This window comes from Taurulus bubalis (genome assembly GCF_910589615.1).
Source record: "Taurulus bubalis genome assembly, chromosome: 14".
Classification (NCBI taxonomy): Eukaryota; Metazoa; Chordata; class Actinopteri; order Perciformes; family Cottidae; genus Taurulus; species Taurulus bubalis.
Window position 1 is genome coordinate 21023190 of NC_136602.1, and position 26512 is coordinate 21049701.

Below are 26512 nucleotides of genomic sequence, written 5' to 3' on the forward strand. Positions count from 1 at the left end.
TGTAATTGAGAGAGGCTTTGCATTATTACATTATTAAATAAAAAGGGTGATTGTGGAAAATGTCCGTATGACATAAAAACAGAGGTTTGAAAAGTGTCATTCTGAAAAAATACAAATGTATGAAAACAAAAACCAAATAGTTTTATAATTGGCTACATTTTTTCACAACTTGTGATTTATATATTTCACTCTATTTAATCACATGATTAATAATCTCATGAAACCATATTAAACCGTGTAATTTATTCACATGTTGTAGCTTTGTTCCCTTCCTTGTGAAAGCACAGAGCAGATTTGTGAGATGGCAAGCGCCATAATACTGTTCAGGGTTGCCAGATTTCCAGAATAAAACGGGATCAAAGGCCACTACATTTATAGTGTCTATGAAAAAATAAATGCAAGCAAAGAGACACAGCACTGCTCAGTGAATTAAAAATAACTCGTAGAAGGACACAGAAGAAAGAGAGATTTCAGCGAGTGGAACGACCCTGGGAGACTGGTTTATAGATTTTTTAACACACTCTCCTTGAGTTATTTTTCCAGCTCCCTTGTCTCTCTCGTTCTTCCTTCCTCAGCCCTCCATTATTTTTGCTATTTCCCTCTAAATGTTGTACCTGCAGGCAGAAAGGGAAGATGAAGTCGTAAAGTGTCAATAATCATTCCATCACAACAGAGAATCAAAGTGGAATTTGCGCTCCCTCGGCCATGACGCCTTAAATTACAGCTCCATCTTCTGCACGTCCGACAGTAACGACCCGCACGAGAAACGAAAACACCACAGCGAAAAAGATGCAGACTGGACGATATGTTTCTGTGAGCGAAGTTCATTTCATCTCAAAGTGTATCAGCATTGATCGAATCTCACCCAGTCAGTGTCGGATGAGCCTATTATTTACCAGCTGTATAAAACTTGAAGCAATGACTCAGTTCGAGTACAAGATATTTAAAAATGGAGCTGTTACCCCCCCTCTGAAGACAGCCCGACGTGGGCAAGCTTTGCTCAATAATCTGAAAGCAGAAATTTGACTCACTCATCTCAAAACACACCGAAATAATGCTTATTGTACATACTGAACATACAGTAAAATACACCTCTTGGCAACACACACACTCTGTCTCGCCCTCTCTCTGGGACGCATGCTGCACTCTCGCGGATGCTAGAAGTACAGATAATAAGTCCAGTAGAGCAGGTTGACCATGACAAACGAGAGGGGGAAGGTGACTCTGGAGTAGTTGTCTATGTGGTGGGGGTTCTCCACGCGACAGCAATACAGGGCGTTGAGCACTTTGCGGACGGTGGCCAGAATGGTGCGGCACAAGTGGGGGCGCTTCGGGGGCGGCGCCTCAGGCTTAGGCTCGCTGCCCGTGGGGCTGGACGGGCTGACAGTGAGTTCTAGGGAGGTGGGCGCCGGGGTCGAGGCCACGGCGGCAGCGGCGGCGGCATCCATGCGTCTCTTGGCGCGGTTGTGATTGGAGATGGTGGTGATGATGCCGTTCATTTCGTCGTCTAGGTCGTGCATGTGGTGGCCGTACTGCAAGAGACCGGGAGCCAACCAAAAGAGTGAGTTTTGAACAGAGACACACAAGACACATCTGAGTGGGAGAGCGTGTGGCATCACTTGTTTTACACACCCCAGGTAGCTCGTGATGACACGACGATGACGATGACAATGAGCACCATTCGTGAAGACAATGACTGTGACCACAACACTTAACAATAACACAGCACATCCAGCGGGGGGGTCTCACCATGAGCATGTGCGCGTCCAGGTGAGAGAGGGAGCAGAAGTGGGCCACGGCGTACTCGATGAGTGCTCCGAAGATGAAGCTGAAGCAGATGCCCAGGTAAACGTCAATGGCCTTAATGAAGCAGTTGGCATTGGGCAGTGATGTCCGAGCTCCCATCATCAGCGTGGTCATGGTGAGTACTGTGGTGACTCCTGGCACGAAAGAAAAAACAGAGCGATTCGTTGCCAATTACGTGCGATTCTTTAAGAAGAAAAAAAGGTAATGTCACTTGAATCAAACAGTTGATGTGACAAATGTAATCAAACACACATAAATATGTAACGTTTAAGATTTAAATACTGCCTTATCCTTTGACATTCACAGAGAACTAATGGAGGTTTGTCACCCTGTATATAACTGTGTTTGAAAAGAATGACGACAGAGTGGGGTCCTCAAATAGATGGGGCTGCTGACAGAAATAGAAGAATCATTCTAGCCCTTTCTTGCCACGAGAGATGCACGACATTGCACGGCCTATTCATGACTCCAGTTTGTCCAACTCAATATACCATATCTGATCCTACAGCCCCAGATCAGTGTTTTCCAAACCCTTTTTTCTGGGAAGCCATTTTTTTTAAACCATCGTGACCCAATTCCCGACATTATCTAAACATCATGTGAAGAGCAAATTTGTGCATAAATGAACGTACCTGAGGATTTTTCCTTCATTTTCGCATCACCATATATTTTCTTGAACAGGTAAACCAGCCATTTTAAAAAGATTTGCATTTGATAGTTGTACGCCTCCGTTATTGAAACCTTCTACCCCTGTTAAAATACTAGTCGTAGTTCACAGGCTCAATCTCATTCCTTTCATTAACAATCATAATGTATGTTAGCTTTTCATATGTGATTCAGTGATATAAGTAGGCTACAATTATCACAACACATCACATGTGTACTGCAGATTTAATTAATTAATTAAAAGACGACGGAAGAAATTCTGCAAATGTATTTGGCGCCCCAAATGAAATCTCCCTTCGACCCACCAGTGGGTCCCGACTAGGGCTGTCAACGAATATTCGAAATTTGAATATATATTCGAATAGTTGTTAAAAACAGAATTTTGAAAGTGAAAATTAATATTCAAATGTAAAAAAGTATTTTGGAGGATAATTATCGTGAATCTGGCAACCCCGCCGCGACGAAGTGTCTTTTTCACAAACTCAAATCAGGTCGCCCTAGTTGACCTGCGTGGAAGATGGCGGAAAGTGCAAAACCCAGCTTGACCGCAGCAGAAAAAGTGATATTAACCCCGAAAAAGCTAAAGAGTGATGTCTGGAAACATTTCGGATTTTGGTCAGTTGATGGGAAACACTAAAGTAGTGTGTAAGCTATGTAAGCTAGAGTTAGCTTACCATTCAACGACAAGCAACTTGAGGCTATATCTCCAGAATGTGCACCCAAGAGAATATGGCATAAAATGTGGAACTACAGCGAAACAGCCACGTCTGGATACGTATTTTGCACCGTCTCAGCATTTGTCTCAGCATTAGTTTATTGTTGTCGTTCATTTAAACCGCTATACGCAGTGAGCGCGACGGTGCGGGAGAGAGAGAGACAGAGAGAGAGAAAGAAAGAGTGCGTGTGTGCGAGCGAGAGGCCGAGGTCTGTGGTCTTGGCCATTAGTTCATTTACTTATTTTTGTGTAGGTAATATGTTGTTTAAACTTAAATAAATTACCTAAACAATTAGTTATGTCTCGTTGTATTAATTTGTCCTGTTATTGACATGCCAAATGCGCAACCAGAAAGTCGAAGGGAATATTCGAACGGCATTTTTGAGCAATTTTGACAGCTTTAGTCCCGACCCATTCCTTTTGAACTACTACTAGAGATGACCAGAAATGAATACGGCCTCATCTGGAGTATCACGTATATCCTATGTCCGTACATATGAGACAAAAGTCCAGAATGCACGAAGAAACATAATTAAATAGCAGCAACAACACAAGAGACGAGGAGATAATCTGCACCGCCTCAACTGAAATCAAGCCCTTTACATCCGGTGTGCCACCAAGTCGGATATATAGTAGTTTTCTTTGTTTTTGACAACTTTGTGCCCCCTGAAGCCTACTGCAGTATAGCGGTGGATTTAATTCAATGCAACATCTATGTTTGGATGTCGCAACTCGATAACGACACGTGTCACAGATGCTCTCTTCAACCATAAGCCCTCGAAAAACCAAAACCCAAAGCAACATCTGTGATCATCTGTCTCTGTGTATTAGTGGTCATACAAATGACCGATGAAGGAGAGAAATAAGACAAACCACTCATCTCATGTACACAGCTCCTACGGTGACACACGGTATCGTCATACGGTGTGGTGCCAAAACAAAGCATTGTTTCGTACCTATACAGATACGAGCTGGAACGGAGGACAGGGAAATCCAGAAGGAAACCCATGAGAGGACAACGAGCAGGCTGGAGGGGACATAAGTCTCCAGGATGAAGTACAGAATGCTCCTCCTCAGCTCAAAGTGGAAGACCAGCTTCGGGTAATTGCCTTTGAGAAGGGGGAGAGAAGTCTGTCAGCGTACAGTACTTAATGACAGAAAACAACATTTAACAGCTGCTGTTAAAACATTAGTGTGGCCCTGGGGGTAACTCGTTACCGGTCTCATAAACGGCCTCTGAGACGGACGTGTAGTAGTCCTCCACTGTGTACTGAGCCAGCTGCAGGGTGTCTAAACCGCTGACGGACTCGTTTCCTCTGGTCCAGTAGAACATGACATCGTTGATGTTGTAACCCCCTGTAGGAGAAGGAGATTACATTTTTATTAGAGAAAAAGCTGCACTTTTATTTGATTAAAAGTGGCTCAAATGAATATGAATCAATATGTTTGATGTAAAGGACCCACGGAGAATTATCACCCAATTATTTGGTTCCCCTGCACAAAGACAGTCTGCTTTCAACTCATTGGTTTTGGTTTTATGGCCCTCAACTTTACTGTTTCGTTTCAGACTTATCGCTCTTATTAAGATTAGATATTCATTTTGAACATTGAAGAACAGAAGAACACAAATATTTATTATCTGTTTATAGTTTATTATGTAGAATATAAGAAAAAAAGACAAGAATAAACCAAAAATATAGGCTGTACAACAAACTCTCAATAACAATATAATTAAGCATTAAATATCCGAAGAAGGATTAGGAAGAGGTGAATACTAACTGTTTAATAATTAGTAAACGTATGAATAAAAAATATGCAAACCTTCACCAAACACACCCCAATCACATCAATCAAACCAAATGAGAATGAGGTTTGATTGATATGAAAGTTCCCCTCACCGACGACCCAAAAAAAAAAAAGTCTGATACAGCCAGTGTACATTACCATCCAAGCACCTAACAGCAGTCAGACCCTGTTAGTGGACACAGCAGAATATTTAGCGACTAAAGAGACAGATATGTCCCGGAGGAGTCGACCAGGCCTGCTAGAAGAACCGTGAATATCTGACTGATTGCCAATGTTTCTCTGACAGCCGTTTGCTGACAGGTTCACTATAAAACACTTCACCAGGTGATAAAACGCCAGTGTTATACATTAGATAGAACAAATACATTTACTCCTCCTGGAGCAGTTTCAGTGTTTGTGCAAGTGGAAACATGGCAAGCACTATTTGACTATTAGTCAAACTATACTACCACAATTATTGTGGTGATGGTGGTGGTGATGATGATGATGATGATGATGATGATGATGATGATGATGATGATGATGTAGAAACTGCATTAACAGTTTTTGCTAAACCCCAAAGTAGCAATTGAGGGAACAGCTGGGAATGTTAACGGCTTCAGCTATGCTAAAGTCTGGTCCTCTCATGGCTGAGTTGTTTGGGATTGCAACCCATAGTGGGTGGTAAATTCCCTTTGATGCTTCTTATCAGCACGAGAGAAGCATTTGGCAAGAACCAAGGGGAACGTGGAAACTCTTGAAAACCTAGTTGAAGGGGAGACACTGCAGGCAAAAAAATGTTATGCTCTGATCAGATGTTTTGGGGCTATTTTTTGCTTCCATAACGTGTCATCTTTCAGATTTGCGGAGAGAAAACTCCACAATCCACATTTAGGTCTTGATGTTGCTACACTTTGTCTGTTTGTGTCTTAAATTCACCAAAGTCATCATTAGGTAAGGCCTCATTTCCATATTTAAACGGAACATTTCAGAACTGAGAAATATATTAATATAAGTAATCAACTGTGGAGGTTTCATGGTGATATATATTAGTTACAATTTGACCCTATTATTGTTATTTTACAAAACATATCTATAAAGACTGTTTTTCTCTAAATTAGTTTTTTCTCAGATTCAGAATCTCCACAATTTACATACACCAAACTTTCCACTTTCATTCTTATCTACATTCTGAAAGTTTTTACAGAGGGGTGTGTTTATATATCATTCATAACCTGATTTAAACAACACGTTATTATTAGGAATACACATGGTGACATTTTTGTTGTATGGCTGTGCACAGTATGTTCTGATTAATGCATGATAAAATGAGATATCAAAATCCTCTCTGTAAAAACTTTTCACTGATATGTCACAAAATGAAACAATCATTTTCAACCTGTCTGTATCCAACATTCCGATTTGTTCTGGAAATGTATGCAAATTAGCACATACTTCATTAGATAATGCCTTATTAACATTTAAACATAACATACAATATAAAAAACAATTGTCAGTAATTTAAGTAATCAACGTTTCATGATAGTATTTGTGAGTTAAATTGTTAACCGCGTCCTGTCAGGTCTCCACCAACGCTAAAGTACCGCATGTTAGTGGTGAAAACAACACGACACTTTAAAGACTCTAAAATACGATGTTAATCTTTCATGTATGTAGCGACAGTCACAGTGGAAACAGAGCGGCCTCCGCTCTAACACAGCTTGACACGCAGAGATCCAAAAGGACTTTGCTAATGGAAACGCATTTGCGCTGCTCATGTTCACTTCTTCAAAGGGGGGTAGTGCAGAGAGTCCTGATGAGGAGCTTAACTCTCGCCTCGTGCCGTAACAGACTAATCATGCATATTGCACTGGGCCCCCGAGAGCCCTGATAACCCGAATAAATCTCGGAATGAGACGGCATGCAAAATGAATGAATGGTCAGAGACATGGCGGCGAAGTGTGGCAGAGCTTTTGATGGTACAGTGTCTCTCTATAATGATATTAATTTATATTTGTTGAGGATGGGGAAAAAAATAAGGAAAAAAAGGTGTGAGTCACAACCTCTTTGGTGTATTTTTCTCATTTATCTGCAGAGGGAGCAAGAGAATAAGAAACGCAAGCCGCAGCTGGAATAATACACCTCTCTAATGTGTTCTACAGGAAATGCTCATTTATGCTCCCGATTCCAACCCATATGGAGTCATGTGCTATTGACCGATGGTGAGCCATGGTGCTGGGAGCAAAGTCCCCTAATGAAGGCCAGTGGTGACTTAGTTGCTGACAGGTCCTGTGGCTTCACTGTCTTTTCTCTCTCATTGTACTTACTCGAAGAACTCATTATTCTCCTGACCTAAAGCCCTGACTGATTACTGTACAAATTAGAGACGCAAATGGTTCGGGACACGCTGTGCACTGGCGTGGAACGAGTCACACGGGGGGGGGTATGTTTGACCTTTCCATTGTCCCCTTAAAAACAAGTAGACACATCCATGATCAAAGAGAACAACAAGTTACAGTGAAGAGACGATCACAAAGAACTGAGACGACTGTCCTCTGACTTTTTTCTCTGTCATCAGAACGCAGTAAATATTTTACAACAATCTCAATCTAAACACGCCGCTCCCCCGCCCACGATGGCGCTCTCCTGTGCGCAGGATCCACTTTTGGCACAGCACTAAAAGAAAAATAAATCCTTCAATATGCATCTTCATAAAGAGACGGAGCAAAGAGGGAGGTAGAGATTGGAGAGAGAGAGAGAGAGCGAGAGAGAGAGAGAGACATAGAGAGAGAGAGAGAGACAGAGACATAGGGGAAAACATCAGAGATAGAGCAGCAGGATGAGAGAGAAAGAGAGAGAGAGAGAGAGAGAGAGAGAGAGAGAGAGAGAGAGAGAGAGAGAGAGACACGCAGATATTTAGCCTGGAATTATTGAAGCGGCAGAGGAAGGATCCATCATCCTCTCAGTTACCTAACTTTAACCTCCAGATGTCTTTTTGTCTGCTAAGTGGGACTGGAGCTGACTGGAGCTGCCGTTAAATGTTTTATTTGGCACTGAGGTCCTGGTGGGCTTCTGGCAGGGATCAGACTTAGCTTAGCCTGGCTGGCTGTCATTTAATAGCACAGAGCAAAAGCAAGCTGGGAAGCAAATACGGCAGATGAGGGATGGAGGCTGAGGAAGGTGGAGGGGGCTTTGTCTTCCTTCCATCCCTTGCACATCTCCCAAAATATTCTTGCCATGTTGCTCAATCTTAATTGCAATTTGCTTTACTTATAAACATATTACCTCTGCATTTCCACTTGAAGTCCTTGGCAACATGTCAAAATAAGACAAATCCCCCCACTTGTTTCAGGAAAATGTCAAGAAAAAAAAAACTTGGATCATTAAACGACTAATTCAGATTTTTTTTGGAGATATGCTTTCTGGCAGGAAGTTAGAAGATTGAGGGGTCTAGCTAACACCTATCTTTGACCCAGGAGTCCACTGTTTGTTATGTGAAACGGGAGGTCAACATTCATTTATTTGTCTCAAAACTTTGCGTATTTCACTAACAACACTTCTGTGGTTATTTGAACCCAAACAACGATATTTTCTGAAACTTAACTAAGTAGTTTAGTTCTCTAAACCTAACGTAGTATTTCACAACATTTTTCTCAACCTAACTAAGTAGCTATATTGTTTAAATCTAACGTAGTATTTTACGATCTTTTTCTAAATCTAATAAAGTAGGTACCTTTATTTTGAAATGAGTGGAACAGCACACGTGTTGCTGGCTTTCTTAGAGAAACACTCAACTATTTAGCGGTATCTTTTCGTAAGACATCACACGATTGATGAGGATTTGTTGCCAAATCCCATTGTATGCATTCTACAAGAGCCCATTAGCTTAGCTTAGCATAAAGACTGGGCGCAGGGCAGCTTGCCTCGCTGTTCCTTTAAGGGGGAGACAATTTTCCAATGTTCACGACTGTAATTTATGACAGACAAACCCACACAGGATGTTACTCCAACGTGACCGGATTTGCCCTTGCTATTTCATCCTGTGTGAAATATGCATGTAGTCTCTCTCTCACACACACACACACACACACACACACACACACACACACGCACGTACGCACACCACCAGCAGTTTAGAAGATGAGAGAAAGTGATCCTTTTGATCCTTCGGTTTGATCAGATTCATTTGACGTCGCTCCCACCCACCAAGTCACTGCCACAGCTTGAAGCTGCACAGTTAGGATTCTCTTTATTAAGTACGAAGTGTCCTTACAGCTCTCCAGTTGCAGCGTGCAGGTCTGCTTGTCCATGGGATACTTGGTCAGATCCATGTTGCATGCCACTGTGGTGGTGATCCTAAATAAAATAGAATGAAAAAGAAGTTGTTATTAAGGCAAGGCAAGGCAAGTTTATTTGTATAGCACATTTCAACAACAAGGTGATTCAAAGTGCTTCACATATAACCATTAAAAGCATCAAAACATAATGCAGAGAAAACAGGATTTAAAACAGTTAAGAAAATATTAAAACAGTCAAAAAGGGACATTCCATGTACGAGTATGGCTATAGTAAATATATGTTTATCTATAGATCTAGAACATTGGTTGCATTGTATAGATTGTTCATTATTTCCCTGCTTTCTGGTTGAAGTTCTGATGTGAATAATCGGCTGGTAAACATCTAGGAATTTAGACTTCTGACACGTGACTGCAGATATCACTTGTAAGGCTTTGCATTGCTTTAATGCTGTAAATCTGGCTTCTCACAATCACAATTCTAATCACGCATCACAATTCTAACAATGATGATGCCATTTTGGTTGTAAGTGCTTAATGTTGCCAGAAACCAGAAAACCAGAAACAATTAAATCTGGATTTGAGTCACATACTACTGTATCGCTTTTCTTGATAATATTACCAAATTGTATACATTTATATTGTGAACACAACTGTAAGGGAAATATAGAATCTATCTATCTGTATTGAGTCTTTGGATGCTTTCTACAATAAGCTGTAGCACATTGACTTAAAAAAATGTAGGTGGCCCCTGAGAAAATCTCTGAATTCTGGCTTCACAATATTTTTCATCAGAGCTAAAAACTGGATCCTCGTGAAGCATAAAAGTAGGATGCGTCATTTCTGACTGCTCAACCTTTAGCGCTGATCGCCTCAGTGCCTTCTCATGTATTCCCCCCGACACGACACTGAAACATTTACCACAGCTGTCCTGTCCTCAACACCGCATTTCTCACTCGGCTCTGTCCCTTCACAGCCCTAAATTCCCCCGAGGTAGCCATCCCTAACATGACAATCTCTTTCGGCTTGTTTTTCTCTGACTAGGCTCGACTCTCCGACTGTGACGCTTTACCCTGCCCCCACATTTCCTCTATCGGGGTGAAACTCCAGAATCTGTGCAGTTCTCTGTGTGGAGGCAAAGGTCCATGAACACACACACACACACAAACATAACAATGTCACGCGCTTGTTAGAAATGAAAGCATGAATCAAAAAACTCATAGACGAGCATGTTCACACTCCAGAGAGCGATCCAGTGCCGTGTTGATGTTTACAGTGCACAGAGACATGATTAACTGTGAGGCCTGAATGAGGCGAGCCGGAATACTCAACCCAATTTACTCCAACATGCCACCCACGTACATTTCTACCCCATGATAGTTACAGAGTTGCCATTAGAACTAGTGGGAATGTCTCTCATGTGCTCATTTTCTCTCTTTCATTGTGTAACTTACATGCAGTTCAAATCAAGGCACAAAAACAATTGAGTGGTGGTGATGGGAATCTCAAATCAGAACCACGGACAGCTCTTATACAATCCATAGACAGGCTGAGGTTGAAGTGCGTGACAAAGAAGCAGTGGGATGTGTAAATCCCATCATCGTCAGCTTAAAAGAGCCAAAGAAATTCCCTTGCTGGATCATCTATAACCTTTCTATCTATAACCTGTCTGCTTGGCCCGACATCTAATCGGAATGCCAAGGTGAGAGGCTTGCCAACAGCTCGTCAGATGCTAAGCCCTCGCACACAGAGCAATCAATGCTGGGAAGCTGCTTTACGGGACTCGCCGGTGCTTCGATGTATTGACGGATCGCACGCTCCTGCATTAGTACGATCCAATACCCAAGTAATAGAATTGACACAACTCCCTGCCTTGCAATTACATTATCTCCAAATTCAACCCACGCTTTCCTCCCTCAGCCAATTTCTCTTCCGTTCCCTTGCCTACGACGATGGTCGGATGGAACAAACAAACAAAAGCAACAAGCAATAAAGCACCGAGCTTGTGCCTCAGTCCCACCTTAACGCGTAAAGGACGGTTCCGTTGGGGAAGATGCGTATCAGCCGGTTCTCCACGGTGATGTCGTGGAGGAAGGACTTCTTGGAGTCGACGATGAAGGTGTCCGGGACCCAGAGCAGCTCCACGAGCCGCCCGTCAAGGCTCAGGCTCTTGTTGCCCTCGAACACCAAGCGCTCGTCTGTCCAGCGCTGGCGGAGGAATATGGTGGCGGTGTAGTCCTGCGGTAATTGGGGTCTCAGAGGTCACAACAGAACTAATAGACTACTTTAACAAGCGTGTCAAAAATAAGTGACATTTTTGCAAACCAAGCTTTCTCTTGTGAACCTGTATTTCATTAGTCAGCTTGTGGCTCTCTTTTTTTTATCGTTGGGTATTGATGACGTCAAGTCCATAAACTCCCTCAGTGCCTGAATCAACTGTAATCCACAGCCTTGATTCACATCAGCAAGTCTGTTCTGGTTTTGAGGAGAATGAACATATTTTGTGCTCCATTACATAAGTCCTGAAGCTGCATCATGTGTGGCTACGTGATCTATTTATTCTGTTGTGTGGCAACCAGCTGTGAGTGCAATGACGGCAGCCCCAGAGGAATGCCATCATCCACACTGTTTAAGTGAGACGTATCTCTCTGCAAATCAATATGTCAATAGCAAAATGGCTACCGTGCTTTGTTGTAATATAACACCATGTGTTATGGAGATCAAAGTTATACTGTTTGGTCATATCTGGTTTGGTTTAGTCTGGGTTTACATGGGCCACATTTTGAGCTGAAGAATATATGAATTAGTTCTTTGTCTCTATAAAAAATGTTCCCCTATATTCTTTGAAGCCACCAATATGTATAATAATCAAATATCTGGCTTTGGCACCATCTGTTCTTGTATTAGCGAGACTACGGATCTTATGTTAACATGCTCTAACAAAGCTAACATGCTGTTCCTTAATAGGTTCAGTTTATTATGTTCATCATCTCGTATGTCAACATGCAAACATTTGCTAATCAGCAGTTACAGCTGAGGCTACTGGATATAGCTTTGCAGATATTTAAAAAGCAAAGGATTGGACAAATGATATTAAACATGTTGATGGTGGTGTAAAAAAAAAAGCTTGTTCTTGTAAAGTAATGAAAAATCACAGTTTCTCATAGCCTCAGCTGACATCTTTAAATTGTGTGCTTGCTCCAAAACACAAAGATATTCAGTCAATGAAAATGAAGAAAGACGGCAAATATTCACATTTGAGAAGCTGCAGAATGACTTCAATTGTTCATCTTTTATCAACATTGTTGCTGATTATTTTACTCAATCAACTAATCGAATAAGTGACTGAGGGAATGAGATCTAATTTATTTTGATGCTTTTGTGACCCTTAACCCTTATTTTATCAGAATGGTTGTGTGATGTAAAGTGATGTGATTTAACTTGCGGGAAAGTTCAACAAAAGTTACTTTGAGTGAAGGATTGTTGTTGCAAATGATTTATTTTATTGTCATTATTTACTGGCTATGCTGCTGTGATAATGTCTCGGAAATTAATGTTTGACTAATGAAAACCTTTGTTCCAAGTATACATACCTCCAGGTATAAATAAGTTTAATGATTTCTTTGTTTTCCTATGATCACCCGATAAAACATTAATGATGATTGATGACTGTATATAAGTTTCAGTTTAATTATTGAAAAAACATGCAAGTGTACATTTGAAAGTCCTACAATATCACATATGTTCACACTGTTGCACAATGTTGTGTGTTTACAGTTGTAAAAAGATGTAACTGAGGAAAAGTCTCAGCGGGCAATCTTAGATTTTTTGGTCCAAAAGCTTTTTTAGACAGAACCTGATTTAATCAGAAGACTACTTCCCTGGTATTAGTCCCACCCCTCTTCCACTGTGATTGGACGGCTGATAGAAAAAAAGTGACAGTGATTAACGAAGCTTTTTATCCAAAGTTGAACATATTTGAGCTGTCGGTGGCCAGAAAGAAAAAAGCCAAACATGCTTGCGTGTAAAAAATATTTTCTTACCATGTTGATCTCTGAGATAGTGTCAATGCTGGCGATGTCTAGGCTCATACCCACTGTTACAGGACCATCTAGAAAAGAACAAACCATTACTAAATGTGCCATCTATTCTATGCTTAAACACTACATAATCCCCACCATTGAATATATGTCTGTGAGTGTTCATGCATACATACAGATGGCTTCGACTGTACATGTGACTGAGGGTTAGGGTTTTATGACATAACAGGGCACATTGAGAAGGCACAGGGATACACAGTGTTCTATAATAACAGTGTCTTGAAGGCAGGCACATTTAAAATGCTAAAGAGCCCACATTGCTGGCACATCAACAGCTGCAGTCTATCGAGTGTGAACCCCCCTGAGGGAATTAATTCTCAATGATTCGCCATCAAAGGGGGGTAACTTTGTCGTTCTCCTATGTTTCCAGTTTCCATTTTCCTTCTCTCTTATCAATCTTCATTTCGGTGGGAGACTAATGAGCCTGTTGTCATACTGCAGATATCTCTGTGTGTGCCGACTCTAAGTGTGTGTGCAGTTGCTGCATGCATGTGAAGCTACCGTAAGCAAGTGTTTGTGTATGTATTTACATGCATGTCTATGTTAAGACAACGATTTGGTAGAGACCTGTCAATCACAAGGTAGCCACGTCCTAAAACATAATCTGCTTCATGGTCTATTTGACTCTAAATGGGACCATCGTTTACTAAATGAACATCAGGCTCTATTGAAAAAAAATTGAAACTAGAGACCATAAACTCATGTTTACTGAGGTAATAAATTAAGTGAGAAGTAGAGTCATTTTCTCATCGACTTCTTTATAATCCGACTTCTTTTTTTGCAACCAGAGGAGTCACCCCCTGCTGGCCATTCGAGACAACGCAAGTATATATAGGCACTATTCATACACTTCCGCACTATTCATGCACTTCCGCATTGGCTTCCCTTTTCAGAACCAGAGGTTGCTGCCTGGTTTCCACCAATAAGTTACCGGTAGTTTTTGACCCAGGACAATTTTTCAAGGAAAAGATCTAAAAAGATTCGGCAAATTATTCCACTAACATATAAAAAAGCAACATAATCTTATCATCTAACCCTTAGTAAGAAAACGAATAAGCACATAACCTAAAACATCGAACTAATCATTTACGGTTACTTCTTCAGCATGATAAAACATTATTCAGTTTTGAATAAGGGGGAGCCAACCTGCTGGCGGTGCCTGGGGCTGTCTGGCCAGAGGATGACAGTGACGAGCAGTGAAACCTGCATCTCGCACCAAAATGTTGAAAATATTCTAACTTGTGTGCGGCTGGAAAAGCCAAGAAAACACAAAGCACGAGAGAGGGGCGAGTGAAGCATTTTTTCTTCTTCTCAAGAGTTAGGGAATTAATAAAATCAATGGAAGTTCTCACAGTGTAACACAAATACGTGTGCGTGGGTGTGTGAATGTGTGTGTCTGCAGAGCTTTTGCTGCCAGTGTGTGCCAAGCTCATGTTCCAAGGCTGGGAGGACTGGTGATTATGCTGAATGGCATTCGGCATGGTATAGTCCGAGGTGTTATTACAGATCAAACAGCAAGTATAACACTGAGATAAACTCTGCTTCTCTATTGGAAGAAAAATAGTCGCCTGCTGAAAATTGGAATCTAAATCACAATGTATTAGCAGCCCTGATCTTGGTTAAGCCGCTCACGGCGTTGTATTTTCACATTTATAAAGATATTAGTATTTGAACTATAAGGCACTCTTTTACCGGCCTTGAACCCGAATTCGCTGGTTTTCTTCTGCATGTGTTTCCTTATTACCATTGCATTACTTCCAAAGGAATTATGGGACAATATCAAAGATAAGCCTCTCATATCATGTTATACATATGCAGTAAATTTAAATGTCTGTATGTCAGCGTATATTACTCCGAAGGGACAGGCGAGCACAAAATTGCGATATGAACTCCTCTCGTTCTCTGCCAAACACTCATTTCCCCTGAGTGTGGTTGCATGTGTCTGCAGTTTCCTTACTGTCAAAGAAAGGCCTGAGGTACTTGTTGTATCCTTTCATCAGCCTGTGAATGGTAGGAGGCAGAATCTCTCCCTCCTTTACTTCTGCATTGAGCATGGAGTTCTCTAACAACCTGAGAACAAAGAGAGAGAGAGAGAGAGAGAGAGAGAGAGAGAGAGAGAGAGAGAGAAAGGAAGTAAAGAAATAAACACAGAGACGAAAATTATTTTGTATTCCTCATCCCGTCGTGCATTTATCAGGTGCATTCCTCCTCACTGTTCCCAGACATCTGCAGGGTGTCGAACCTGCTCCACAACAAACATTAGAAACCATGCTGAGTGGAAGAAAAGGTGGAAGATAAAAATGGCAACAGGAAGAGGAGAAGAAAAACACTGCTTTTAATTAATTTGGTTACCTCAAATTGAGCTGGTTATGTTAAACCCCCCTATTTTTGCCATTCACTTATGCCTTTAAAATTACCATTCGCTTTCATGAGACATGTTTTTTTCTCCGTTGTTTTTCAATGCTATCCTTAAAAGGCACATTGAAGTGTGGGAAGATGATTATATTGCTGGCAATTGCGGCGGGGAAAAAAAAAACACTCATTGCGCCTTGCCCAGTGGTGTGTGTATGTGTGTTTGTGTATAAATCGGGCCCTAAATACGGAAATGCCTGCTCTGCGGAGAAAGCCCTGGGGCATGTGCCATGATGTAAGAAGGAGCAGAGGCAAGACGGATCAGGCCATGTGCGGAGGCAGAAAACATTCATCTCCGTATGCTGGTAACGCCAGTTATATTCGAAAAACCCTGTTGCTTGTTGTGATGGAAAAGGCGGAAAAGCAACGCCCCCTTTCTGTTTTGTGCTATGAAGAAACCTCCTTTTGCGTTCCACTCGCTTTCCTGCTGTTTTTGATCTAGTGGAACGATGCCAGCTCCCAAAAGGTTAAGATGACCCTGTTTGTATATGTTAATTATAGAAGCGTCTCAGGATGGATGCAATGATTTATTGATGATAAAATGCTGCATGTAAGTTTTGTTTTCTGTAGGGAGACACAGCCTTTGCACTTACCACTATAGCAGCTCTGTGAGGCTGTAACGAGGGGCAGCAGTGCTTTGAGCTCAATGCCAATAGCATGGCAAGATGCTCACATATGACAATACTAACATACTGATGTTCAACAGGTGAGGAATAGGTTAGTCTGTAAGCACGCTAACATTTTCTAAATAACACTAAACACAAAGCACAGAAGAAGGTGATGGTTTGTTTTGGAGGTCATAAGTCATACGCCAATGTATTGGACCAAGTGATACTTTAGCCACATTATGGCCTGAGGGGAACAGGAGTGTCAAATGGAACAGCAATCCATTTATTTTTGAGGAATTTAACTCTGAACCAGAAACGTCAACCTGCTACTGAAGTAGCGCTTGATGAAAAGTTAGGTTGCCACTCGTTGGCCAAGGCCCCCTTTAGCATCTGTAAAGGTATGTGATGCAAAGGTCTTTCAGTGAAGTCCATTGTAAACCCATCAGCATCAATAATACATTTTCAGAGTAAGAAAATTAAGAGCAAGAAGGCCCACTAAGGACCAGAGTGAGGGGAGGTGGACGGGTCAAACAAACATAGGACTTTCCCCCCGGAGCCCAACGTTCATGTCCCATGTGGTTACTTTTACTGTCGTCGTTGAGTCACTTGAGTTACATAATAAACGTCCTTATTTCAACCCAACCCATGAAAAAAAAACCTAAGCAAATACTATTGTTGCCATAACCTAACAACGACTGTTTCACAACGTTAACCATGTATTACAATGTAAATCATGTGCAAACCTTCAACGTCAACATACTACGCAAAACGTTGCCCCAACGGCCAAATATGAGTAGAAGGCATGAGATCATGTTGGTCAAGGGATCTCCAAAGTCATTAGCATTCTTCCTCTTGGGATCATGAATGTCTGTACCAAAATTTCATTCTGATCTATCCAATACAGAATTTGTGTAATATTTCAGTCTGGACCAAAGTGATGGAACACTGCCATCCCCAGAGCCCTAATGGCTAGAAATGTGATTTCATCAGAGTGTGTACTACACACATTAATCAATTATGATTTTTCATTTTCATTACACATTCAACCAGTGCCCATTTTGTTTTAATAATGAGGGGTGCCATTCCTTCCTGAAATCATCCGTTGAATTGTCTGAGTCACATCTAATGATTGAGAATGGTACAATGATGTGTTAATCCAATTAATAGCCACTGAAAAAATACATTGGGAAATCTTGTCACAGTGAGTGTCCAAATCTATGAATCACAAAGTCCTTTTCATGTCTTCCCCATGAGAGGCAGGGCTGTGAATCCACCACACAGCCTAAGAGCCGAACTTAAAAAAAAAAACGGAGAAAAAAAAAGCCACAGAAAAAGTCTCCTACGCGAGACTCAGAACTTGTTTCACCTGACTGTGTCAAATCAGCTTAGACTGTGGGGTAACTCGCTCCCAGTGCACTGTTGCTATGCCGCATAAAGTCTAACTCACATGGCTCGCAGCCTGTTGTTTCAGCAGGCGGCAGACTCGGATGGGAAAGCCATGTTAGTGCCGGTCGTGGCAGCGCTCTGCCTCCGGCATGCTGCATTATCAATCTGGGTCGCCCTGTGTGACCCTCATTACATTCACAAAATGGTTTTGTGTCTGTGCGATTGTATAAGTTGTTTCTTGAAGCATTTTTCTTCTTCTCCAAAATGTGTGGATGAGGGTTGCATCGAAAAAATGAAAAAAATAAAACACGACGGACTGGGAATATGATAAAAAAAATAAAAAAGGAGTAGCATTCAAAGCAAGAACAGAAAATGGAATTGTTTAGCGCTTACTATTAGCGACAGAGCTACTCAAACGCAGCGTCTCCGGCTGGAATGTGTGCCAAGAGCTTTCGGCTCCTCTCACGCTATCCATCCCTGCAAATCCCCAGGCACTCGAACTTTTGGCTGTCTAAACCTTCACCTGCAGACGGGGATGAGACCTGAGCTCTCCAACCTGCCAAAACAGTCGCAATTCACTGAGCCCTGACAATGGGGAAAAAGAAAAAAAAAGAAGAAAAGGATATTTAATCCTTCCAGAATCACACTAATACTATCAACTCCTCCTTTTTATGTTCGTGCAAGGCGGCATGATCGTGAACACAAGAGGACATTTAGGCTGCGAGACACAGTGGGAATCACACGCAACCCTCACCCTGCGCGCGCACACAAACAAACAACACTCATATTTATGTACTGTAGGGTCCCTCTCCCACCCCTGATGAAAGCGCAGCCTGCGGAGTGCACCGTTTCCCAGGATGCACGCTGACAGCACCGGACACACCTGCCCACCAGGCTGCCCATCAAGAATAACAAGATGACACGTCGAATGCCCTCAACTGAGCTGAGGAGGGCCTCTGCCATACTAAGTCACAAGCTAGCGCTTGCTCTCAACACAATCGCAAAAAACATATATACAAACATATATGCTTCCATTTTAGCTGCCATATTATACTGTACATTATACAGGTTATTGCAGAACATTTGAATGTACACTCGTAGTAAACTATGACTATGTAGTAAAGCATGAGTAATATATGTATTTGTCTTCTTGCAGATTCTGCAGCTTCGCTTTACACTTGTGACGGCCCCAGCTGGGTTTCCGCCCACAAACACATGCGGGTTGCTCTTAAAACGCCCCGAGTGTGTCTTTCTGCCCACGCGGACTGACGGCCTGTCCAGGGAGCCTCTGACCCGCCGCGTGCCGAGAACGACTCCGGGTCCGCTCACACCCTCGAACGGAGCAAGCTGCATCCGTCAAATGGATGGACCAGTGCATCGTTTTTAACATTACATTTGACATTTATGACAAGCTAATTAAGTACTTAATTAAACCCAGAGCCTGACAAGTGCTCTCCGTTGGACACCAAAGAGATGCAAGGTGATTTAAAGAACGCACGCAGCCGATCAGCACTTCGACTACCGGCTCACGCGGGAATGTCGGGGTGAGCAGCAGCTGATTTCTGAGGGCTTAATCTGTCCTGCCGCTTCGAACAGTTCTACATTATCCACTCAGACACATGACACCGTGGATGTAAACAGCGTCTTGTAACAAGCTAATTGGCCGGTCCTCACCGATCGCTCCTTGGCCCCTTCAACTCGGTGGGAAGGAAGTGCCAGCAGGAGACAATGATCGGTGTGTCTCTTTTGGTCGCAATCAGAGTCTTCTGTTTTCTTTGCTAATGAGCCCTTTGGTTTGCTTCTTGTGCTCCTGCTTCTCTCCTTCTCTCCTTGTTCTTTAACTATCTCCCCCCTCATCTCTCATTTGTCTTCCCATCTCTCTCGCTCTCTCTTTCTCTTGCTTTCTCTCTCTCTCTCTCTCACACAGTATTAACAATCAATGTCAGAGTTGCTTCACTGTGCCACAATGAAGATAATTAGTCAAACTATTACGCCCGTCATCTGACTGCTGACTATACTGGATGAGAAATCAGCATGAAAACACCAGTAACACTTACTCAGTAGTCACCAAAGGAAGGAAGAAACCAGAAACGAACCGCCAATTAAAACGAGCCAGTGGTAGTAAGGCACAATCCAATAGTGTGTAGCTTGAAAGATTATCATTCAACATTTAGAGAATGTTTTAATTTGCTTTCTTTTCAAGAGTTCCTCTCCAGGCAATGAAAAATGTAATAAGTGAAACTGAAAAAAGACTGTAAAGGTGAGTAGAACAGAGTGCACACAAAAAATCGGACCGGCCACCTCCACTGCCACAGGATGGCCCTTGGGCCGACGTGCTCTACATTCTATGGCCTGGAGGCTTGCCTGATGCTTCTTGTGTTTTGATGGTGGATTTTTTTGTGGGCGGAGGAATAGGTTAAGACAGAGCAATACTGTACAGGGATCACAGGGTGGTGTGGAATGAAGGACTCCAACCCTGTGGGGGGAATTCGCCTTTTCAGATCCTGTTTCATGACATAGCCTCCCCAGATACCATCACCATCCTCCCACCCCCCACGCTTACTCCTTCTTCCCAATCTCTCAAGGCGTCCGCCTGGGTAGCACTTGCACATTTCATAACAGATTATTTCAGCTGAACACTACCCCTGCAGAGGGCTGAGTAACGCTCTCCGTGGACCCCCTTCTCTCCCTCCGACTCCCAACTTGGCAGTTTGTTCAACTGCAACCTGCTCCTCACTCTCCCGTCATTGATTCATGCAACTCCCTGTTCCCCAAACTCTCTGCTGCAGGAATCCCTGCAGTCATTCGCATTCCACAAAAGGAGCACAACATGTGTGTTCTGTATGCGCACATGGAGCAATTTGATTGAATATGCCCCTATTCAGGAACATGCGTAAATCAGATGAGCATGGTGGGGTTTCATAAGGCTGCGTATTTTTTATTTTTTTGGTGCCCCCAGAGCATGCACGGGTGCCCACGATGCATTTTTATGAGAAGAGTTTGATTTGTTGCAAGCAAATCAGTTCTATAGACTCTACTTTTGGTCATATTAGTTTAGTTTCTTTCCATGTATTAGTAAATGGTAGAATTGGATTGGGATTTGTTCTAATTATGTGGGTTATGTCATTAATATTTAAATAAGGTCATATATGGAATAATGCACAACCTTAGTTGACCTTTAAGGGCAGAGAATCAAGCTTATTCGTATCAACGTGATAGCTAAAGACAAGTGCCTTATATTTTACAGTCACAGATCAAATGAAAAGCCATAGAAATCACTTTGTTTTCTCTCGTGGCTTTCTTGTACAGTAGGCCATAAGTCTGAGGAGGCATCCATTGTCTAGTGACAGGCTGCCGGAGAAAAAAGGTAGCACACGGCTTTAGCTCATTCCTCAAGGTGTGCTGGAAACGTTCTCCCCACACTGGATGCTTTGCCTGTCAGGTTGCATTAAGCCTCTTCTTTTCTTCTTTTTAGGAGTATATTCTTTTTTTTCCTTCTTTTTTTTTGCCGCTGTGAAATAGGATTTAAGGAAAGTCGCTGCTGCTCTCATAGACAGAGATTATTCTCTCGCTCATCAGGGACTTCACAAACGTCCTCAGGCCCCTCGGCAGCCGCTCTGGGCTCGGAGATGCAGAGGCAGGCAACCAGGCAAATAAAAAAATTAACCTCTTCCTGAGTTCATGTCGCAGGCTTTCGTGGATAAAAGCAGCTGTTTCTCCCTTTCATGCTGTCCCAGCATACACATGGGAGAATAGAAGAACTCCCCTCTGTCAAATACAGAACATTTACTGTCTTCATAAGCCCACTGAAGTTTGAATCTCAAAAAGAAAATGGGAGCTGTGACATACAAAACATGTGACTGTGTTGATGATACACTTTAACATGGTTCTGGCTTCTTTAGTCTCATTTATATATATTCAGCAGTTTTGTGGCTCATTTTGCTCATTTTTCATTGCAATATATATTTAATGTGTTTTTTTTTTTTATAGCATCTGGTTAAGGCAAAAAGTTTATTTGGGGCAAGATTTTAATGAGACATGTAGAAGATATGACAAAATATCCTAATGTTAACCGTTTCTGGCTGAAGCGTTCCTCACACATGACGTGTCCAAGGACCGTCGTTGAAATCTGGCAATAATTACATTTTTTACAGCTTCTGGCGAGGATAAATGGTAGCTTTGCCGATTGTTTAAAGAAAACATGCTTTTCAATCCCGCCCTGTGGGTTTTGGGGTTCAGAGAGTTAAAAAGATGATGCCTGTGGTAGAATAATCTTGGCAAGTTAGTTGTAATTAACCAGCAAGAAGAAGAAAAAAATCATTACTGTCTTCCATTTTGCCTGGATTACAAAGCGTAACAATCCTGATAGGTTTTTCTTTAATGCTAAAGTACAATTTATTCATCTTTACAGATATGGATGTAACGTTTTTGCTCATACCATTATAATATTCTGACCTCATTTTCATTAATAATACATGCAGGCCTGGAAACTCTGCTCTGCTGATAACTGAGAGTGAGATTTGTCAATGAAGTGCTCTGCTCCATCACCCAAGCCAATTAAGATGAAGTATTGCTCACTTTGCACTATCAACTTGTGATGCCCTCGTGTGTCCACGCGGCGTTTAATCAATTACACAGCCGGCACAATCAGAAATGACCCGGTATCCTGAATCAGGGCTGCGACAAAACTGGATGGATTATTTGTGTGAGCTTTACAGCATCTCCGTGTTTCAATTGTGTTATTAACGCGCATCAGCCGCTGCTTTTATACGAGACTGCTCTCCCCGGAGGCGGTTTGTCGCTTCAGGAGCTGCAAAGTTGTATCTGTTGGAATATGTTGTCGGACTGCTAAACTGCATCTTGAACAAAAAAAAACACAAAATGATTTTTTTTTTTAAATAGAGACATATGGCTGTCGCAGCAACAAGCGGTGCGTGGTTTGACAAAATGCTCTTCAGCGAGTTTCTCGGAGTGATTAAAAACAGCTTTCGTGATCCCGCTGCGAGACAATTCCAGCAGGCATTAAATCAGCTGGCCCGCTTTCAGTCTGATGTTTATAGATCCAAACTCTTGCTCACCTCTCTTTGTGCAGTAACAGTGAGTCTGAGAGTCAGCCATGAGTAATTGATGGGATGTGTGCACAGTCTCCTGAGTGGCTCAACTTCGACGCGGTGGCTGGTTGTCATGCAGACGAGCGGGTCCCTTGCTGCTTCCCTTCAATGCTAAAGAAAATAATGACCGGCACTGCAAGATAATGAAATTTTCCTCTGACTGAAAAACACTGATGCAATTTGAATGCCTTTTAGGAAAATGTTTTCAGTGACACAAAGTAACTCAGACTTCCATAGTACAATATGTAGGTATATAGAATCATGAGGGCAACCGCTGTGTGGGAAGTGACGGCGCTCATCCCTTACCCGCTGATTTTAATTAGAGTCAGTGTCACACTCGCATGACGGCAATGTTAGAGACGACTTCAAAAGGGATTCATGAGTAGCCAAGCAATTTATCCAAGTTCCACATGCTCTTTCAGCGCAAAAATTAGGGAAATATGAATATATGCTTGTATGGATGCCAGTGCTAGAAAATACATTGCTCTTCTATTATTGCCATGCTAGCAACTCTAGGGAAGCTACAGTCTCTCAAAAAATTGGCAAAAGAAATGCAAATGAATGTGTGTTTCCATCCATTACTGTTCAGCAAGTATTAAGAGTTGGATAAGCGGCTGTTAATGCAAATTCTCCAGTCGGCTGCCAATAAACCATTGCAAAAGAAGAGAGTGCAACAAGATTAAATGTAATTAAAAAAAGCACCAGTCAAACCCAGGCGGCAACCTCTACGTCTGAAAAGAGAAGCCAATGCGGAATGGCCTTAAACTTGCGTTCTCTCGAATGGCCATCAGAGGGCGACTCCATTGCAGTAAAAATAAGTCTAATTGTGTAGAAGTCTATGAGAAAATGACCCTACTTCTCTCTTAGTAAATATTATAAACATGAGTTGATGGTCTCAATCACTAGTTTCAAGTCTTCTTCAATACAGCATGATGTTCATTTCGTAAATCATGGTCCATTTAGAGTAAAATAGATGACAAGGCATGGTTACTGGCTACCTTCTGATTGACAGGTCACTACAATGGCGTTGTCCAGTCTGGGAGTTGTTCGAACGTCAACCCTTTCATAGTGTGTTTTAATTCATGAAAATTAATCGTCACCTTTTTGGTCATCTAAAAATGTCTTATTCAGCGTTCAGTTGTTATTTAGCTCTCGTGTCACTTCTGGTTTAAAAAAAGATTGCAATGACTAAAAACCAAGACAGCGACGGACAAAAACTAAGATGCCGACAACCAAAAAAACAGATGATGGTAATGGCTAAAAAGGCAAACTCACAGCGTCACGGTGACTATGTCCACTGCTTATATACAGAGTACATTCTATGGTCAAACATCAAACCATATAAATATGGCCTCATGGTTCTTTTGTATTGATTTGAGCAAGCGTACAGTCTCATCGCTCCACACAAATAATAATAATACTTTAATGTTATCTAGCGCTTTTCTGAATACTCAAAGACGCTTTACATAGAATAGAGACAAACAGAACAAAACAACAAATGGAAAGACAAAGGAGCAAACAAAACAAATTGAACATTTTTGGTACAAAAGAAAAAAGGAGAAGCTGCAACGGAATGAGTCATGCAGTGGAGGGTAGGGTGCAGGGGTTAGCAGGTGGGTTTTGAGGGCTTGTTTGAAGGATGATCGGGTGGGAGCCTGACGGATGTGGATGGGGAGGGCGTTCCAGAGGGGCGGTGCAGCAGCTGAGAAGGCCCTGGCGGCGCTTGGTCTTTAGAGTGTTCACATCGGACCTGACACAAAGCTGATGTTTTTGTCACTTTAGTTAAGCGGAAGCTTGAGTGACATTTAAATCACATCCTTCATGCACGTCATGATTTATTTGCCAAGTCTCTTTCAATTGCATTCTGTCACGTTAGTTATATTAATTTTTCTATCAATAAACCAACCTTTTCAGCCCTGTCCAACCTTTGTGTGATATTCTGAGCTTTTCTCGAATTTCTGAATATACTGTACATTCACATCAGGATGACATTTAATTAGTTCGTTGATCCCATGGTCTTTAATCTAACACTACAATCAGATACACTACAATTTTAAATTTGTCCAATATGTGTGTATTGGAGAAGACCAAGACGCCATGCAACATCGTAAAAATTCAGGGTTTGCACGTTGGTGTTTTTAAAACTAAAGCTCTTAAAAACATAAACATCGAAAATAATATAAAAACGTATGTCAACTTACTTTTGTCGACGCCAAAGTAACAAGCATGCTAATGGATGCCTCCACCGAACCGGTCCACACCTGGCATGCAAATTCAGAACCATCTGACAGCAAGGTTACTGTGCTGACAACAGTGAGGTTTGTGACATTTGTGTCCAACCTTATATGAAATAAAACAACATGCTAGCATCTTGGTATGTGTTTGGATGTTGATAATTATTAAAAATAGAGAGCTAATAAGAGCTGCTGCACCAAAATGTGGTTGCAAAACACACCGGCACTGCATCTTAGACTGAACCATGGAATAACACGAGTATTATAAAGGAAATGTATTAAAAAAAAAATTTTTTTACTTTTTTTACAGGGCTATAGTCACTATTGTTGAGCAAGAAATATCTGAAGATCAACCAGAAACCAACATTTACATTTCCCCACAGTTGTCAAGTTCACGACACCTCCTCCATCACCACTAGCACTCTAATTAAAGGCTGTCACAAGTGAGTCCGTCAAAGAACACAACAGTGGTGGAGAGTTGGCAGCAGTTTCGTCACATCCGTAAGAGAGAACATTAAATCAGGTCCGCGGGGTATTCCAGTTAATCAAGCAGCACTCAATAAAGTTTTTTTTTTGTCAAGCTGAAACATTAAGGTATGGAGACTGAAGATATCTGCAGGGCGAGTGTAATACAAGTTTAATTATATTCTGAAAAAGCCGCCAACCTACTATCACTGTACCGATTAATTTTTTTAGACAGGGATTAGAACTGCATAATTCTGTTTAATACTCTTTTTTTCCCCAAGCTTCGATGCATTCCTTATTGAAATGGTTTTTACGATCTTTATTTGGGGGAGTTTTTCCTGATCCGACGTGAGGTCCCGGGTCAGGGATGTTATGTATACAGATTGTAAAGCCCTCCGAGGCAAATTTGTATTTGTGATTTTGGGCTATATAAAATAAACTGAATTGCATTGTGGAAGAGTTATCATCCCAGTTACGTGCTGGATTAACGTTCCACACCGCACAAAGAGGGCATTTGTATTCTCTAAGAGAAACCTTGAGGAGAGAACATTGGGTTGAAAGCTGAAACGTATCCTGTGCTCCAGCTCAATGTCCTCCTAATGTGAACACATGGAGGAGACCTTTCAAACTGCTATATGTTTGTCTACAATGCTTTTCCCTTAAATCAGATGCTCACTGTATGTATTTGGTCATCATGTTGAAATCGCCCGATGCCAGGGTTTTGAGGGTTACTTTAGCAATGTATTCGGATACAATTAATTACGTATCACAATGGAAGAGTACTGCAACTTGATTACTTTATGTTACTTTTGGATTACACAAATGTCAAATATGCAAATAAAGCCAAGTAAAAAGAAGAAAAGTTACATTTTATCATTATTTTATATTTAAAGCAGAAAAGGGGAACAACATCATGATCATGATCATCA

At 41.7% G+C, this 26512-nt stretch overlaps 1 protein-coding gene across 1 annotated transcript in view; it reads right to left on the bottom strand.

Annotated features, from left to right (window-relative positions):
* Positions 1–1157: 1157 nt before the first annotated feature.
* The window catches only part of LOC306747257 (gamma-aminobutyric acid receptor subunit pi), a gene marked incomplete at both ends in the record, with an annotated part of 37840 nt that continues 12485 nt past the window's right edge, over positions 1158–26512 (bottom strand). Inside the window, 8 exons of the mRNA XM_079230295.1 lie at positions 1158–1532; positions 1750–1940; positions 4144–4296; positions 4406–4543; positions 9246–9328; positions 11288–11505; positions 13311–13378; positions 15325–15437. Of these exons, the coding sequence (XP_079086421.1) occupies positions 1158–1532; positions 1750–1940; positions 4144–4296; positions 4406–4543; positions 9246–9328; positions 11288–11505; positions 13311–13378; positions 15325–15437 (1339 nt within the window). The remainder of the gene's footprint in view (positions 1533–1749; positions 1941–4143; positions 4297–4405; positions 4544–9245; positions 9329–11287; positions 11506–13310; positions 13379–15324; positions 15438–26512) is intronic.